This window comes from Triturus cristatus, chromosome 2_1 (genome assembly GCF_964204655.1).
Source record: "Triturus cristatus chromosome 2_1, aTriCri1.1, whole genome shotgun sequence".
Classification (NCBI taxonomy): Eukaryota; Metazoa; Chordata; class Amphibia; order Caudata; family Salamandridae; genus Triturus; species Triturus cristatus.
The window spans coordinates 1,027,552,406-1,027,568,894 of record NC_140581.1 but is presented as its reverse complement, the minus strand read 5'-3'; the positions used below and the strand labels follow the sequence as shown (position 1 = coordinate 1,027,568,894).

At 42.8% G+C, this 16,489-nt stretch overlaps 1 protein-coding gene across 1 annotated transcript in view; it reads left to right on the top strand.

Annotated features, from left to right (window-relative positions):
• Positions 1 to 16,489, top strand: part of LOC146866264 (alcohol dehydrogenase 1-like) — a 364,524-nt gene that overhangs the window by 298,223 nt on the left and 49,812 nt on the right. The window contains exon 8 of the mRNA XM_085640482.1: positions 15,349 to 15,487. Within this exon, the coding sequence (XP_085496608.1) occupies positions 15,349 to 15,487 (139 nt within the window). The remainder of the gene's footprint in view (positions 1 to 15,348; positions 15,488 to 16,489) is intronic.

Sequence of the window (16,489 nt, the reverse complement as noted above, 5' to 3'; positions counted from 1 at the left end):
TCACATCATACTCCCAGACACATATTGCAGATGATGCACTTACCAGGTCCCTGCTGCTCATGCTCCTCCAACTGAGCATGGAGGGTCGGCCAAGCTGCTCGCAGGACCCTCCTGTACAGTGTGGAGAGGCGAGGACGATGCACATGATGCTAGGAAGACAGGCCCACCAGCTCCTCGGCCTTGTGCCAGGACCAGCGTTTTAGGTCCTCCTAGCGGTTGCGGCATGCCCTAGCACTCCTGGTGTGGACTCCCACTGCACTTCAGCACTCCCCGATATTGGCCCATAGCCTGGCCCGGACTGTATTGCTCAGCTGGTGTTCTGGGTCCCCGTATAGCTGAGGATATTTGGACAGCACCCCCTCAGCTAAGATGTCTAATTCCCTTTCAGTGAAAGGGGCTGCTTTCTCTTCATAACCCTCAGCCATTTTGGGGCAAATAAGTAATATGAGAGCAGCAGGATGTCAGAGGATCTGATCTGTGATAGAGGACGAGTCAGAATGAACACAAAATGGCTGTCAACAACTTCCTGTGGGAATTGTGCAATGAGATAGAAATCTCATGCAGCCATTTGTCTCATGGCCAGTGTATGTGGCATTTGTATGTGGTTGTGGGCTCTAGCAGTGATGCATCTCAGTACCTGATGCAGGCACCGCGACTGGTTCCCCTGGGAAATGCCCACATGGTCACTTGAGACCCTTTGGAAAGACCCAGTGGCAAAGAAATAGAGAGCACAAATGATCTTGAGATTATGCTGGTATTGCATGTGAGCAGCAGGTCACAGAGTCAAGTTCCTGCTCCCACTCACATACCATATCCAAGATGACTTCTGGAGGGAAACGGTACCTGGCCCTTACATCTTGGCTGGACATTCCAAATAGGTTGATCCTCTGTCTGAAGATCCTCTCTGCTCTCCTCCTCCTCCTCAAGTAGTTTTGCCGCTTGGCAAGGGGCAGTGTAACAAACACATTCAGTGACATGTTGAAAGGGTTTGTGTGTGTCTGCTCTGTATTTATACATGCTGCAGGGCTAGGATTGGCTGCAGTGTGTCAGCTGATGCATGGTGGGGGATGGTAGGCACTTGGACAGGTGTTTACCCTTGGCTAAAAGGATCAACGGCCACAGTTTGTGTATTCCGGTCCGGAATCAGAGATTCCGGTCCATAGGCGGTGATTCCGGCACGTGAGCGGAATTCCCGCTCCGGGTGCGGAATTCCCGCTCCGGGAGCGGAAATTCCGGCCCGAGTGCGGACGAAAAGTTAGTAGTCATAAGTCCATTGTGTGAATACCAAAAGTAGTACGTTCATACCGTGAATGCCAAAAGTAGTAAGTGCATTCTGTGAATACCAGAAGTAGTAAGTGCATTCTGTGAATACCAAAATGGTAGTAAGTTTAGGTTTTTGTCTTAAGTTAGTTCTGTGAATCGGGGCCCACTTTAGAAAGTGAGCATTTTCTTGCTTAGCCATCCTATGTGCCTCTGCTGGTGTGAGGATTTACTGCCTGGCTTAGGAGTGACAGGGGTTGGGGATGTGCACTCACTGTAGACAGCCACTGAGGGGGAGGGGGGCTAAGGTGTGTCCTGCCTTCTCTTTATAACTCATAGCTGAGCTGAATAGACATGGAGTGCATTTACAGTAGTGGGAGGATATTTCCATTTGTAGTGTTTTCACTGTGCTACTGTATGTGTGCACAAATGCTTTACACAGTGCCTCTGAGCTAAGCCTGTTTGTTCGTGACAAGCTACCAAAGGGGTGAGCAGGGGTTGTCTAAGGGTGTAACTCCCTTACCATGACTAGAAGTAAGGGTGACTTGGACAAAGGTGCAAACCATTGCCAACTAGAAAGCCCCATTTCTAACACTGCGTATGCTTCGGATGCGCATCGGAAACCGCTTCCTGTTCCCTTTGACGCAGCAGTGCGCATTCTAGACTCCAATCAGCACAAGGCCTGCACCACCATTAGATAAAGCTGTCAAGGTTACAGCCTTTGGCCACACGTCACAAGGAAACTTTGACACGTGGCGTTTAATATGCGCATGCACCAATTTGCACTAACTAAAGAGTTATGCTTATTATGATGCAGGTTGATATAAACCTCAAGTCTGTAATGAGAAGAATATTACATTGGATTGTACACTACAACCGTGGACTTCTTTGTGTGCTGTGGTATTTTTGTTGCCAACCAGGGGCTTCTGGGCTTTAATTTTTACACCCTAGATGGCACGGTTTCTGTACCAAGAAAACACCATATCAAACGTTAGTCTCCTACTTGCATTGACATTCCCTAATTTATTTGCACAGTTTTGGGTCTGCGGAGTTATTGGCATTGCCACCACTGTTTTGTTCTTAGTAGAATCGGAGATATTCATTTTCAATGATTTAGATAAATAGCTTCTAAAAGTAGAAGGCACAACTCAAGATCATCTGGTCTTGATACACCAGGGGAAGTCACTAGTTCAGGCCGACCGCAATGGAGCCCTGGACGGATACAGGTACCAGGTTAGTCAAGCTGAAAGTTACCTTCTCAAAGTCTGGAGCAAAGAGTTCTGTTTGCAGTGGAAGAGGCCAAGTGGAGCAGAAAGAGCATCGCAGATGGCCGGAGTTGTAGATCAAAAATCAGACCCGATGTTGTGGATGGTTGTCACTGTAGCACGAATATCCGGTCAGGAGTTGTGGGCACTCATTGTTTGAGCTTTGCATTGGTGGTCGCTGTGGGCTGTTGTTGTAGTAGCGCAAAGTGAAGATCTTGCATTGATGGTTGTCACACTGGTTGGTCTAGCACAAAGAGTCAGGTCAACCACAGCTTTGCGTTGATGGTTATCACAGGTGGCAGAGTCTCGGAGCACACTGGCCCATTCAGGGTTGTGAGGAGCCCAAAACTTCATTATTCATCCTTTTCCTGAAGAGGAATGCACGCTGATGGAAGTCAATGGCCCAGGACCTGGGGAGGCACTTCTCTGGAATCAGTCCCTTACTCTAGCAGAGGCCAGCAGGGCTCAGGCACGTCCAGTTCCAGGCAGGTCCGGCAAAGCGGGTCAACTGGGAAATTACAGGGAGGTTTCTGAATCTTGTTATGTCTCTGTAGCTGACACAGGAGTTCAGCCAACTGAACCTTCAACTTACTCAGGTGACCTGGGATTACGGGAACAGGTCTAGTCTTCCTTCTCAAGCAGTAGGACAGTCCTCTGGGGAACAAAGCAGACCTCAAGCAGCATTACAGCCCTCTGGTAATAGCAGATCAGTCCTGGGAACAAAGCTGGCCTCAAGCAGCAAGACAATCCTCTGGGGAACAAGTAAGGCAGCAAGCACCAGGGCAGTCTCCTGGGGAACAAGGCAGTCTTTCTGTTGTGTCCACAGGACCAAACGTCTTCTGAAGAGGTGTGTCAGGATATCCAATATAATGCCTGGTGCCAGCCTTTGAAGTGGGGGTGACAGCCTGGCTACCACCACATCTGGTTCTGGAAAGTTCTTCCCTCCCTGCCATGGCTCCAAGTAGTTTTGGGTGACAAAATACTGATGCCAGGTTCCTTTTTGTGAGTGCTGGAGGAAGCCCTTTGAAATGGCAGTGGGGCAGGGAACAGCAGTGCCTCACCCATTCTGGCTGGATGGCCCATTCTGCCAACACCTAGTCCCCCCTTTGTCTCACTGTCTGAGAGGAATACACATAGGACAACTGCCAAGCTATTCACAGTCATGTGACTCAGGACAAAGGCAGTGGGCACTAACTGGTTAGGGCAAGAACATGCCAACATTCTAAAACTGAATCCTAACAAAGGTTCAAGATATCACGACATACAACAAACATAGTTACAACCAACAAATTTTTAACATCTGAAAACATCAGTGAAAAAGAAAAAAGAGATGAAAGAAAAAGAGTGGATGCCCATGTACAATTGATTATAAAAATATAAGAAATATATTCAGTTCATTAAATACTAAAACATATAAGACAAATAGCGCTCAAAACAATACACTGGTAACAAAGAATAAATAAACAATACAGTGCATAACCAGACAGGTGGCTGACGGAAAGAATTATACAAACAAGGGGAGTTCAGGAAAAAACTGAAACAACACAAAGCAAAACAATGCGTCCTTCTTCAATTACGGCCATTGCGAAAATATACGGTCATCATCAGGACAATAAAATAGTTAACTGAGAGTCCAAGAAATTTGCATAAAATATCTAAAAATTGAGATAAGATAAATGAAAAATATATATACATGGGTATTAGAGCATGGCAATACACATTCATTTCCTAAAAAAGAAAATAAGAAAAAAAGGGGAGAAGGCAGGAGCAAAGAAAAAGGGGGAAAGGGAAAGAAAATAAAGAGAAAAAAAGAAATAAAAGAAATAAAGAGAACAAGAAATGTCACCACACCCATTCTGTAAAACAGAAATCGCAAAGTGAAATAGTAACCAAGTAACCATCACCGTTAGGCAAAAAAGTATTTTAATTCACCTATCTATGAAGGGAATCCTGCCTGAAACGAATTCGCAATTTAAGCGGAAAACATCAAGAGCTTTGAAGCAGAATAGACTAAATATCAAAAATAGAAAAATATTGAAATTAGAATCCGTGTCACAAGTTGTTTTAAGATGCAAAATAACCCACATTGTTAATTGCCATACTCGCATTCAAAATTTGGTAGAGAGATTGTAGCACATAATCATCTAAGTGATTAGACATCTACCCATGTTTAGGAAGACAGGGGACATAAAGGTAGATAGAATTATTTTCGTCCAGTGTGTCACAAATAAGCTCACTGGCTACACTATATTGCATATATATAACTAATACTTATAGCCAAGGGCTTATAGAATTAATAATCAGTTTGCCTCAGTCTATCACGAATTAACACAATGGCTACAGTTTGGGCATATTACCTGTTTATACTCAATATATAAATCCTAGCCAAGGGTTTGGAGAATTGTTGTTCAGTGTGCTTCAATAATACATGCAGGGCTCTGGAAGAAGAAAAACCATATGGAATATACAGCCCAGGAGAAATTTCAAGAACTAGTTCGTATTCAAAAATCGCAACAAAACACCCAATGTCAGTAAAGGATATTGACTGCATACAAAATTGCATAAAACGCTTTTCAAATACGGACTTAATCCGGGCTCTTGAATGCTCAACGCAGTCCGTACCGCATAAACAATAGGATTATTTACTGAATGCCAATAACGAATATACTAACCCTGGGTGTAGTTCGCGAAGTAGCGCTACGCGTAGCTATGCAAATGCACTTCGCACTACGCGAGCTACGCGTAGCACTTCGCGAACTGCGTAGTACCCTGTTCGCACTGTGCAAGATGCCATTTTCAATGATTGCACAGTGCGGACAAGCATCCGGCACTGTGCAATCATTGAAAATGACATCTTGCACAGTGCGAGCTGTAGTTTTCTGCCGCTCGAGTAGATTTTTACTCGAGCGGCCGCTTTCTCAACGCAGACTGGTAGTTTCTCATCGCGAGCGGTCGCGAGCATACGCGACCACTCGCAATGAGAAACCTGACCTCCCCGCATTGAGTATCTCGCCGGGAGGTTTATTTTCCACGCTCGCGATCGCCAACTTGATGTTGCTGATCGCGAACGAGGAAAAAGTCTCGCCGGAATGTCATTTTGCGTGCTCGCGGTCGCCAACTTGACGTTGAGGACCGCGAGCAAGCAAAAAATGACCGCTGCACTACGCAACGCTATGCTACGCGTGTTTGCACTGTGCTACGTGCAATTCGCATAGTGCGAAGTAGCGCAAACTTCTCAAACTACGCGAGCGTAGCATAGTGCTTAGCCCAGGCTTAGAATATACCCAGAGCTTGTAATGTTTGTTTCAAAAAGGGTAGTTAAATTTGAACATATTCGGCCCAGTCTATGCAATCAAATCAGGTGAAGTGTGTTTCATTACGGGAGACTACGGCCGAAAATGACTACATACAACTAATGCTAACTGGTCCCCACGAGAAGAACCAAACTAAAATACTCAAAATGAATAACTAGAAAACTAACTCGACAAAGCCCACGGCACTCATGTTAAACGCATTTTTGGCATAGCCTCATCAAAGTCTAAACACAAAAAAAAGAAAATGGGCGGAGGGAAATAAACCCAGAGTCCACTACCGAGCATTTACAAGTGCTTGATATAGAAACGGGTGAGTGTGAGGGCGCGTTGCTCTTACCATTATGCACCATACATGTTGTCTAAATCAGGAAGCAGGAGTCTCGCAAACCAGACGCTTTTAAATAGCGTCAGAAAGGGTGCGTATTCAATTACCGACAACAAGGAAAAAGGACTCTGGGTTTGCCTTATGTATGTCCATGGGTATTCCATCAGGGTCAGTACCTTTTCTAGATGGACTATTGTTTATTGCAACAAATACCTTCTCGTGGGAAAATTGAATCATCAAGAGCAGTTTAATTAGAATGATAAACCCTTCTGAAATGACATTCCCATTCCTCCAGACCTATGTGAAAGGTGACTTTGTTTTAAACTGAACCCAGGGAAATTGCTGCCCTTCATGTTATTTCCAACAGGATTTATTATCAGCTCCTTGATATGTGAGTTTAAAATGGCAAAGCTGATTAGCTTAGCTTCGGGACCTACTTTTTTGTCTAAGCAGGTGTTAATGACCCCCCTACAGCCCTCAAGAGTTTTGCTCATGATATTCTCTATGTTGGTGGTCCACCATGCTTAAAACTTGGCTTTTTCCCAAATGATCCTGCCTCAGCTTTAAATCGGGTCTACCCATAACGCTGGGATGCCCTCGGGTAACCAAGCGCTTTGTAAATATTGTTTTCATTTCATTTCATTTCCGCCAGACTAAGCTACACCTGGCATCTTTTGTAAGAATGGGCTGCCTCCGCCCAGTATTCCCGTTCATCTCTATCCCTGAGATTTTTAATGTGAGCAATATAGGATTATGGTCACTGTATATGGCAGGCAAGAACCTCCCCTATGTTGACCAATTGTTATAAATTATTGGAAATAAAAATGTAATCAAATGTGACACCTGGTCCCCAATGATTATATGTTGGGCTATGGCCTGACGAGTAATTAATAACCACACTCTCCAAGTCATGAGACACCAGGAAAGTGAGTAAGAGATCCCCCTAGAATCGGAATTCCCCTTCAGGGTGTCATCGAATGAGTAATGTGAATATGTTGATGCAGACAAGACTGGGGTTACCCCCAACTTTGCATTAAAGTCCCCAGCCAAAATCAGATTAAGTGGCGGACCTAAACATGAAATCCAATTTGTCTCTGTGTCCACAAAATAAAAAAAACTTCAAGAGAATCATATTATTTCTGGTTGAGAAATCATTGTTGTAAAAATTTTGCAGCACCAAACCAAAGTTGGGCCACCACTTAACATCAGAAGCTTTAGTGTCAAGGTTATAACATATGCACCTGCCAAAAGGTATGTCACCTATGGCCGAAGTCTCTTCCAAGAATTTTATGTTGACGTTATTAACAATCTTACACCAATGGTTAATTAACAACTTAAAGGCCAAACCAGCAAGATTCCAACATACCAATTTCAAAGATCTCCAGGGTAAGAAGATGGGTTGTCGCCATGGTCCACTTTATATGTTACCTCAGCTTGTTAAATCCCCCGAAGGTACCTGCCCATCTAAGGGGCACAGAGAGACAACGGGGAGGTCGATTTGTCAAGATATACAGCACTGTCCTGTCGAGAGACCTAGTTTCTTGAGGTAGTACGAAGGACACAAACTAAAAGTCTCAAAGGGAGAAGAGTTTGAAGCCCAGGGCCAAAGGTACCATGCTCTGCAACCTTGCTTCAATTATTGTCCTCGAGGCCAGATAAAGCTGAGAATCTATTCCTAGATAGGAGTTGATCAGTGTGGTAGAGAGGCTGGAAAGGGATTTTTCTGATCTTGTGGACCGAATTAACCAGGTCTAATTGTTTATAGAAGAAACTCAGAGCCAATATCCTTATTGCCATGTCCCGGATGTTACCTTCTCCTGCTTGAGCTAAAATTTCTCCCGCAGATTTGGGGGGACAGAAATTTGAAATATTACAATCCATGGGGTACTTCTGAGACAGGGGGCCCACCCCAATGACCTTCCTTACAAACAGAATCTCCTTGACACAATTAGTGCCACACTTGACTTTTAAATAAAGCCAGGGTGTTGGCTTGTTTTTCAAGTCAGATTTTGTAGCTCCGGGAGCCAAACCAGGCACATTTGTCAACACAACCACATACAGGCAAGTTCCTGGAGTGAGATGGATCACCGGGAGGGGGTTGGTATGGGCCTGTGCCTGGCCACTGCTTTCACGGTGGGACGCCGCACTATGAGAATCTTTCTGTCTGTCCATACATGAATGTGGCACAGATGGCCGCGACTCAGGTCTATTATATTTGACACCCCAGTGGGGACCTGGAAATTCAGTTGAAGAGTAAGATGGAGAGTAGGATGGGCTGGGTTGCATCTATATAGGGTGACTGCCTTGAAGGGCCTTCAGTATACCCTTTAATTCTAACCCGCAGAGATCGCTCTATTGTGGTAAGACGGTCATGAATTGGCTGTAGCTTAGCTTCGATAAGATTAGAAGGTCTCTCCTGTAAAGTGTCCCAAAAAATCTCTATCTGGAAGCATCATAGTGGTGGGTACAGTGGGCGTAGTAGTCCTAGTAAACTGATCGATAGTCACAACACTGTTTACAACCCCTTTCTTGGGCTTTTGGGTTCTCTTTTTCTGTTTAGGCATGGAACCACCTCCAGTGGATCTTGGGCTTAACTCAGCAGGATTAATAACCTCCTCTCCCATTTTCTCTGTGTAGATGGCCGCTGTACTGGTGGTCTCCTCAGACAAGACATAGTCTCTGTTTACAATGGCAAGCTCTGGATGAGAAGCTGACGCTTGTGATGAGTTTATTTCATCGGCATAGGGAGGGAAAGTCTTTGGAGATAAGCCCTAAGTCCCTTGCAAAACGCTATGAGTTACTGTGTGCCCTTGGGCCTGTGGCACAGTGGAGCCTGCTTTTCATTTTTCTATATAGATGGTAAATGTAGCGAAAGAGAGAAAGAAGGTAGAGACAAGTGGAAGGGTAAATATGTCCACAATACCTTCAGTCTTAAAAGCAAAGAGCCAAATAGGGGTGGCCCTGTCCTTCCTTTTCCTGGCACTGACAGGTGCAGGATAGGACTTCCCTTGCCCCGGGCTTCGCCCAGGCACATCACTCCCTGCGGGACTGCTGTGAGCGCTTAATGCGCTTGATGAGAAACAGTTGGTTCTCCTCTGACTGGCATCGGTATGTCCTGGGACTTCAAGTGCCCCGCTGATGCCCCCACTTCCACCCCGTGCTGCTAGACTGCTGTGAGAGATTCATGCGCTTGATGAGGAACAATCAAGCCTCCTCTGACTGCCCATGGTATGTCCTGGGACTTCGAGTGCCCCGCTGATGCTGCCGCTTTTTCTCAGGCAGAGGGTACCAAATGGTTAGGACAAGAAAATGCCAACTTTTTAAAATTGACATTTCCAATATTGTGACTTAAAATTTGACTTTATCATTAAAGAGGATTTTAAATTACAATTCATTTGGGTCCAAACTTGGCATGCTTATCTGTTCCCAATCAAAAGTTAGCACTTAGTAAATGTAATTTATTGGAAGAGATAGGCCTTGCAGTAAGGAAAAATGAACTTAGGAGCTTTCTGCTACCAGGACATGTAAAACTTAAACACATGTCCCATTTCTTAAATACGGTGAACCCTGCCACATGTGTTAATTATATGTTTTAAAAGGAAGGTTTAGGCTTAGCAAAAAGTTTATTTTGCCAGGTTGAATAGGCAGTTTTAAAAGTGCATCACACACTTCAATTGCATGCCAGAGACATTGCAGGCCCACTAGTAGCATTTAATTTCCTTGCCCTGGGAATAGGTAGTGCGGTATACTAGTGACTTATAAGTAAATTAAATATGCCACTCAGGTGTAAGCCAATTGTTCCATGTGTTAGGGAGAGAGCACAAACACGAAGCACTGGTTAGCAGTGGCAAAGTGCTCAAGAACAAAAATGAAATTCATAAAACAAGAGGGGTGAAGGCAAAACATTTGGAAAAGACCTCACCAAGAATGACAGGCCTAAAACCGTACATGGGTTTTAATACTGAGTAAAGGAACCCAGTCTGGCAACATTTCTGCAGATGTAAATGCATTTATGACTGCACTGTACCCTTTTGTAGATCCCCTTCAGGCATATGTGGAGCCATATTTGGCTGTAAACATAGAGCTGCATATGGTTTTGTGAATTGGGCCCAATAGCTTCAGTGTCCTCTGATGATTCCGGAAGGTGATGTCTTTTACCAAAATAATGCCTCTAGATTTCACATATCTTTCAAAGAATTCTATGATCCATATGGCTTTTTAATATTATTTCTCTTTCTCAGATGGTTCTGCAGGATTTACATCCTGTTGTCAAACATGTGAAAAAGTGTGCCTTCCCTTGGCTTTCAAATCACAACATTACAACTGAACATACAAACTCTCAAGAGTTTGCCAATAACCAAGAGTCATAACCGTTACTAACACTGTGTCGTTACAACTAGACATGAGTATCTCCATAGGGATGTGTACATTTTAAATTCACAAACAAACTCCTATCACTCAAGTGTGCTATGATGCATTCAATAACTCTGGAACCATGCACCACCATTCTTGACCACCTTGGATTCCATGAGACATGCAACATATGCCCAACGTTATGGCATGAACCTGGGCCTGCACCTACTGTTACTGTGAACTCTTACATACAGATTTGGTGTTACTAAGTTTTTTTCACCCCCAACGAAATAAAGACACTGATCATGTTATAGTAAAAAACTAAATGAGCTGCCCTAGGGTATTGTACAAAGCATTAAGACATACACGCCCAGACTAGGAACCTAAAGCAGCTCTGGAAATTTTGTAGGACTGTCCCCCCCCCCCATCCCTCCCTCGGGGTGCCGGGCTGTTTTTGGTTCTAGGCTCCGATATTGCTTCAAATCCGGCCCCCAGTAACAACAAAACAGCCCCTATTGCTGCAAACCCCCTTCACCACTACCCTTCCCGCCTCCTGGGAAAACACCTAATGCCCACTATGGCTAGTCCGGCCCTGAAGACATCTGAGATGCACTGCTCTCTTTCAAATGCACATTTCGTGTATTCTACAGTAACAGCACAATCTTCTTGTCTCTTCTACTCTGGAATTTCGATGGCTTTCCCTATTACTTACTGAGTGGAGGCCATACCAGTCGTTTTTGAAACCCAGACAGACATTTAGTTACAAAAGCAGGATGCAAGGATCTTTCCTTGCAACACTCAGTGGCCTATACTCATCACTCAACCACACAACCCTATGGCAACCTTTTTGCTCTTGTATTTATACCCCTGAAAGACACTTATTTTACTCTCTTTGCACCATCAACCCCTTCCCACCTGACCACAGCTTGAGTCACATAATCATTCATTCACACAATTCTCCTTTCCAAATGTCCTACTCCTAGGTGCAAGGAGTCAGCTGACTCTATTCCTCATACCTGGACTAAATTCATATAAATTTGGTCCCAGTTTTTAACACTGCCTCCTGTGACCAGTTCAATGACACCCAAATAGTCAGCATTCAATATATATAGCCTCCTTGAACTGTGAAAACCCAGTTATAACCTTAGAGAAGTGGAAGCAAATGACCAATCCCCACCTTGATAGAAATCTGCAACAATGTTGCTATTTTATTCAATGATAAAATAGCTAAAATACATGTAATATTACACAATTATAAGATGCCAGAAAATGATTCAAAAACAAGTGGCACCCCTTCCCTCTAAGCTTTTCTTTTATCCAATCTTTTTCCATTGCATAAAACTGACTGACTTTAAATTAGTTGGGGACAGCAGACCATAGAAGTACAGGGCTTATCCTTTGCCTGCTAAGCTTCTCAAATAGGTTATGCAGAAGTCACTAAAAGTGCCCCTGCCAAGATAAGCAGAAGCATTTTTATTGAAAAACCATAACAACGTGCTAACAATTGTAAATATATCAAGTGGGCAGCAGCTGGGGCAATGGAGGCCTTATCTTCACTTCCCTAATGGCTTGGTAGCCCCCACATAATGGTTCCAAAATATCTTAACTAAAATATTGTGTCCTTAATACAGTATTCACAGAAATATTGTCCCATTAGAGTTAATAATATAATATCTACATCCAATCAAACAATACTTTTATAAACCATATTTAGGGCACAGTATTTCAGTCAGACTATATCTTTTCTACCAATAGCCAGACTTTTGACCAGCCAGCACATCAAATGCTAAATAAGGTGCTATACAAGTTGGTGACATCAACTCTTTGTTCAGATTTAGCTATCTCTCGTAAACTGATGACAGTCACATATTCATCTTCCTAACTGATCTTACCAATGATATTCTGTCTCTGGTCTCTAATTGCAAACTTACATTGGATGGTGCTCCAATGACTCAGACTCATATTGTCAGAATCCTTTGTGTGCTTTTAATTTCAGAATGAGACTAGAACAAAGTATTTTTTATTACTACCACTGCAGTGAGGTACAATGTTCTGAACGTTAGCAAAATCCACCACCAACTTCCTATGTTCAGGGATAAAGCCCTTACTAACAGCTGTATCATGAGCAGAATAGACAACTATAAGAGTCTATTATCTGATCTGATCCAGTACTCAATTGCACTACTGGACAAGGTCATAAACATAACCTCTTGTCTTGACATGTTCACTTCTTAATATTTATAATATCCATTATAGGACCACAAATATCCTCTTGCAAGCACTACCCAGCTATACTTATATCTGGTTAGTGAAGTCTTGCAGGCCCCACATTTGACCTGGATGGGAAACATTTGAGCTGAATATGCGTAACCATATTATTGCCTCTTTGTTAAGAAGGATGGATACCAATGGAGGGTTTTTGTGAGATACACCAATGATGTTAAACTGGGGTCATCCGCCTTTAATCCCACCTCAACAACTCCATTACCAACACATGTTTGTGCATTTGAAATATCCAGAAGCTAAAGCCTTCAATTATCCCAACTTTCAAAAACAAAAATTGTCACATGGTCATTCTCTTCATGCTTGGATTCAGCTCAAACAGCTTATCCTTCTACTTTTAATTCAGCTTTGCCTTGCATGGAATTGAAACATAAGAAAAGAATTACTCTCCTCCAGAGAAAAGATGAGCCCCTTAAACTTCTCCACCTAACCTTGGCATTTGACATCACTGACCATGTAATATTGACTGAAGAGCGCCAGATTGGTTCAGTCCTTTCTGGAAGCACCACCAATGGAGTAAATCTGACAAATTTTCATCTATATCACAATCACATTGCTAGTTCACTAATCTTCTTCAATATATAAATGATATTTCTTCTACTTCATATGTAAGGCTTATTCCCCGGGAACCTCCTCAACTTCTGCTGTGAAGATGAATTTTTAAGCTTGATTAAAAAAAGTTTTTTTTTAAATTAGGATTTCGTTCTGTAGTATTACTTCTATGTTTCAAGAAAAGTTCTGACAATAATAGAATTTTCAACGAATTCTAGGAGTACCCTTAGAAACCTGCAAAACTACTCAAAAGTGCATTAACACATCTACATTTTCCCCATGAAGAAACATTTCCTCCTATAAGTCGTTTGATACTTAAGTGTTTACTCTCTGTTCTGACTTTGGAAATGCACTTTCTGCTGCTTTTGACTGGAGCAAATTTGCATGTGAGTTTGTAGATGTTCACCGGTTTTGCAGTGAGTGATCATCACAAACTCACACACAACCTAAGGGAATGCTTTACGTTTTGATAGATGGAGTACAGATCGACAGGGTGGTGGAGGAGATTATATCCACCCCTTTAATTGCCTACCATCTGCCAAATTTTGAGATGACAACCGACCTAGCAGTCATCTCTGTATGTTGAAAGGAACTTTAAATTGAAAGAGACTGCCATGACTGTGGTTCGCTTAAAAGAATAAAAGGTTTGGTGGATGTCTGCCATCGGTTTTGAAGGCTGACCACCAAACTTTTAACATTTTGTATTTTTTGAAAATTCCTCACAAAGTGGAGTTTTCTCTGAGGGTATGGGGGGTCATTATTTATTTTTCTGTCCCCTCATTACCAGTTTTTTTCTGATAGTGATAGACAGAAAAGAAGACCCTGACGCCATACACAAATAAATAGGGCAGACAGTGTAATACACTTTCTCCGTTGGCCCCTATACATTGGGCCTCCAAAATAACCTTTCCATCGACTTAGCTAACATGGGCTCCATTGACAAAAATGCTTCAGGTTCATCAATCTCTAAATGGGGCAGGAGGGACCAGGAGTTTGAAGGATAGGGCAGTCCATCATATTTGTGGCAGAGTACCCTGCCCGCTAAACTTTAAATCCGTCCCTAAATTTGCAATTGTGACATACTGGCAAAATATTAGCATTTGCAATTCCATTGTGCACTATATAGTTTAAGAATTTGCTCCATCAATATTTTGAAGTAGAGTGAAAATATTTCTCTTGACAGCCTACATTCCTGGCATCAAATAAGGACGTCAAAATCCTACAGACCACAACTTAGGGCCTCATTACGAGGCTCAGACTTGCTGAGCCTCATTGCAGATTAAAAACTGACAGCCTCATTACAATGGAGGCTGTCAGTTTTGAAACCACCCGGACATTACGACTCGCTCAAGGAGCCCGTCTGCCAATCGGAACCGGCACATAATCCCTATAGATGGCGTTTTACGCTGTTCGGATTACGATGTTGATTTCTGGCAGGGTTTCCATGCGGGCTTTCCGACATGGAAACCCTGTCAGACAAGAAGGGGGCCTCTAGCATGGCCCCCTTCACCCAACTGCCTCCGTGAGGGGCCTGCCACGCGTTGCAGGTATAAACAAAAACTCCCTTTCCTCTATGGGAGCTTGTGCTGCGGCCGGTTTCCGACTTCAGCACAAGCTCCCATACAGAAAAGGGAACTTGCGACCGCACCATTTGCCGTCGCATCAAAATTCAGCGGTCAGGACCACCGACCGGAGGTCGGTCAGACCTGTATCCACAATAACATCAAAATAAGGCCCTTAATTGCGAAGACTGTTTCCCTAATTCCTCCCCTCCTTTCATAAAGTGGATGCCAAGCAGTAAGAGCTGTATGTAAAACCTAAAAGTAAGAATAAAAAATATAGTTTCTGTTTTAGAGCAGCACCGAAACCCAGGGCACTGTTCCAGGTGAGGGCTTTATGAATGTTTTTAAGATGTAAAGTTATCCATGGATATATTAACATTTTGCCATATTCCCTTCCTGCTTTTGCAGTAATGTATCCAATTTTATTATTTCAGGCTTTAAGACAAAATATGCTGTCCCTAAATTGGTGTCTGATTTCATGGCTAAAAAATTTGATCTTAATGGACTGGTGACCCACACTTTACCTTTTACTAAAATAAATGATGGATTTGATCTCCTGACCTCTGGCAAGAGGTGAGTTTAATTAAATTATGTGCAATATGTAGCAATGTTTTCTTCTTTTTGTGTTTTTCACCCATACCCTTTCTCTTCTAAATACTTAATAGATATGTCCACATGAACTCAGTGGATCAGAGACTTGAGGAGAGCAGAAAAAAAACAAGAGAGAGAGAGACCTTTCAGGAGAGATAGACAGAGACAAATAGATTAGTAATTGTGGATGTTACCAGAGAAGAGCCAGTGTACTGGTTAGAGTAATGCAGTGCAAATGAGGCAAATCTCCGCACAGATTCAACCTGTGGATATTTATATATGTTTTGCAATGTCTATCAAACACTTATCAACACTTCTTTGAGTAATACAGAAACCAAAGGAGAGTACACAATTGGAATTGCTCAAGACTGATGTGGGTCAATTTCCAACTGCACAGTGATAGGCAGAAAATGCTTAAAATGGTTTAATTTTTCCATGTACAACCCACATTTCCGTATTGGTTTTTCAACATATTTATTGCCCATGTGTCAAAATTGGTATTTCTTATTTTATTAACTATTCATTTTATGCTACCATAGTGCCCTAATGCATTTCGGGAGTTCTCCCTTCAACATGGGGCTATAATTAACAAATAAACAAAGGAACTTGACCTTTTATGGAGGTTAAAAAATTCTATCAAGTGCCAGTCTGGCACTGCAAGCTGTGTGTGCATAGATGCCAGAGTACTGCAGGTTTCTACTGCCTACCCATACATCAGTTCTAATGATCACAGCCACAATCTGAGGTGGCTTCTTCCTGCCGGCAAACTAATATTGATCAATCATATTAAAGGGTGCTATGTACCGCAGTTTGTGCAGTGAAAAAATCAAACCTCTATAAAGACCACAATTGCCCTTCGATTTCGTGTGCAAGGGTGGTGATATAATTTAATCACAGCCGAATAATGAGTGGGCTTGCCATGTCACTCAGAATTTATTTTTGTCTTTCAGAAACAACCCCATAAAGTGGGGATTTATTTTTGAA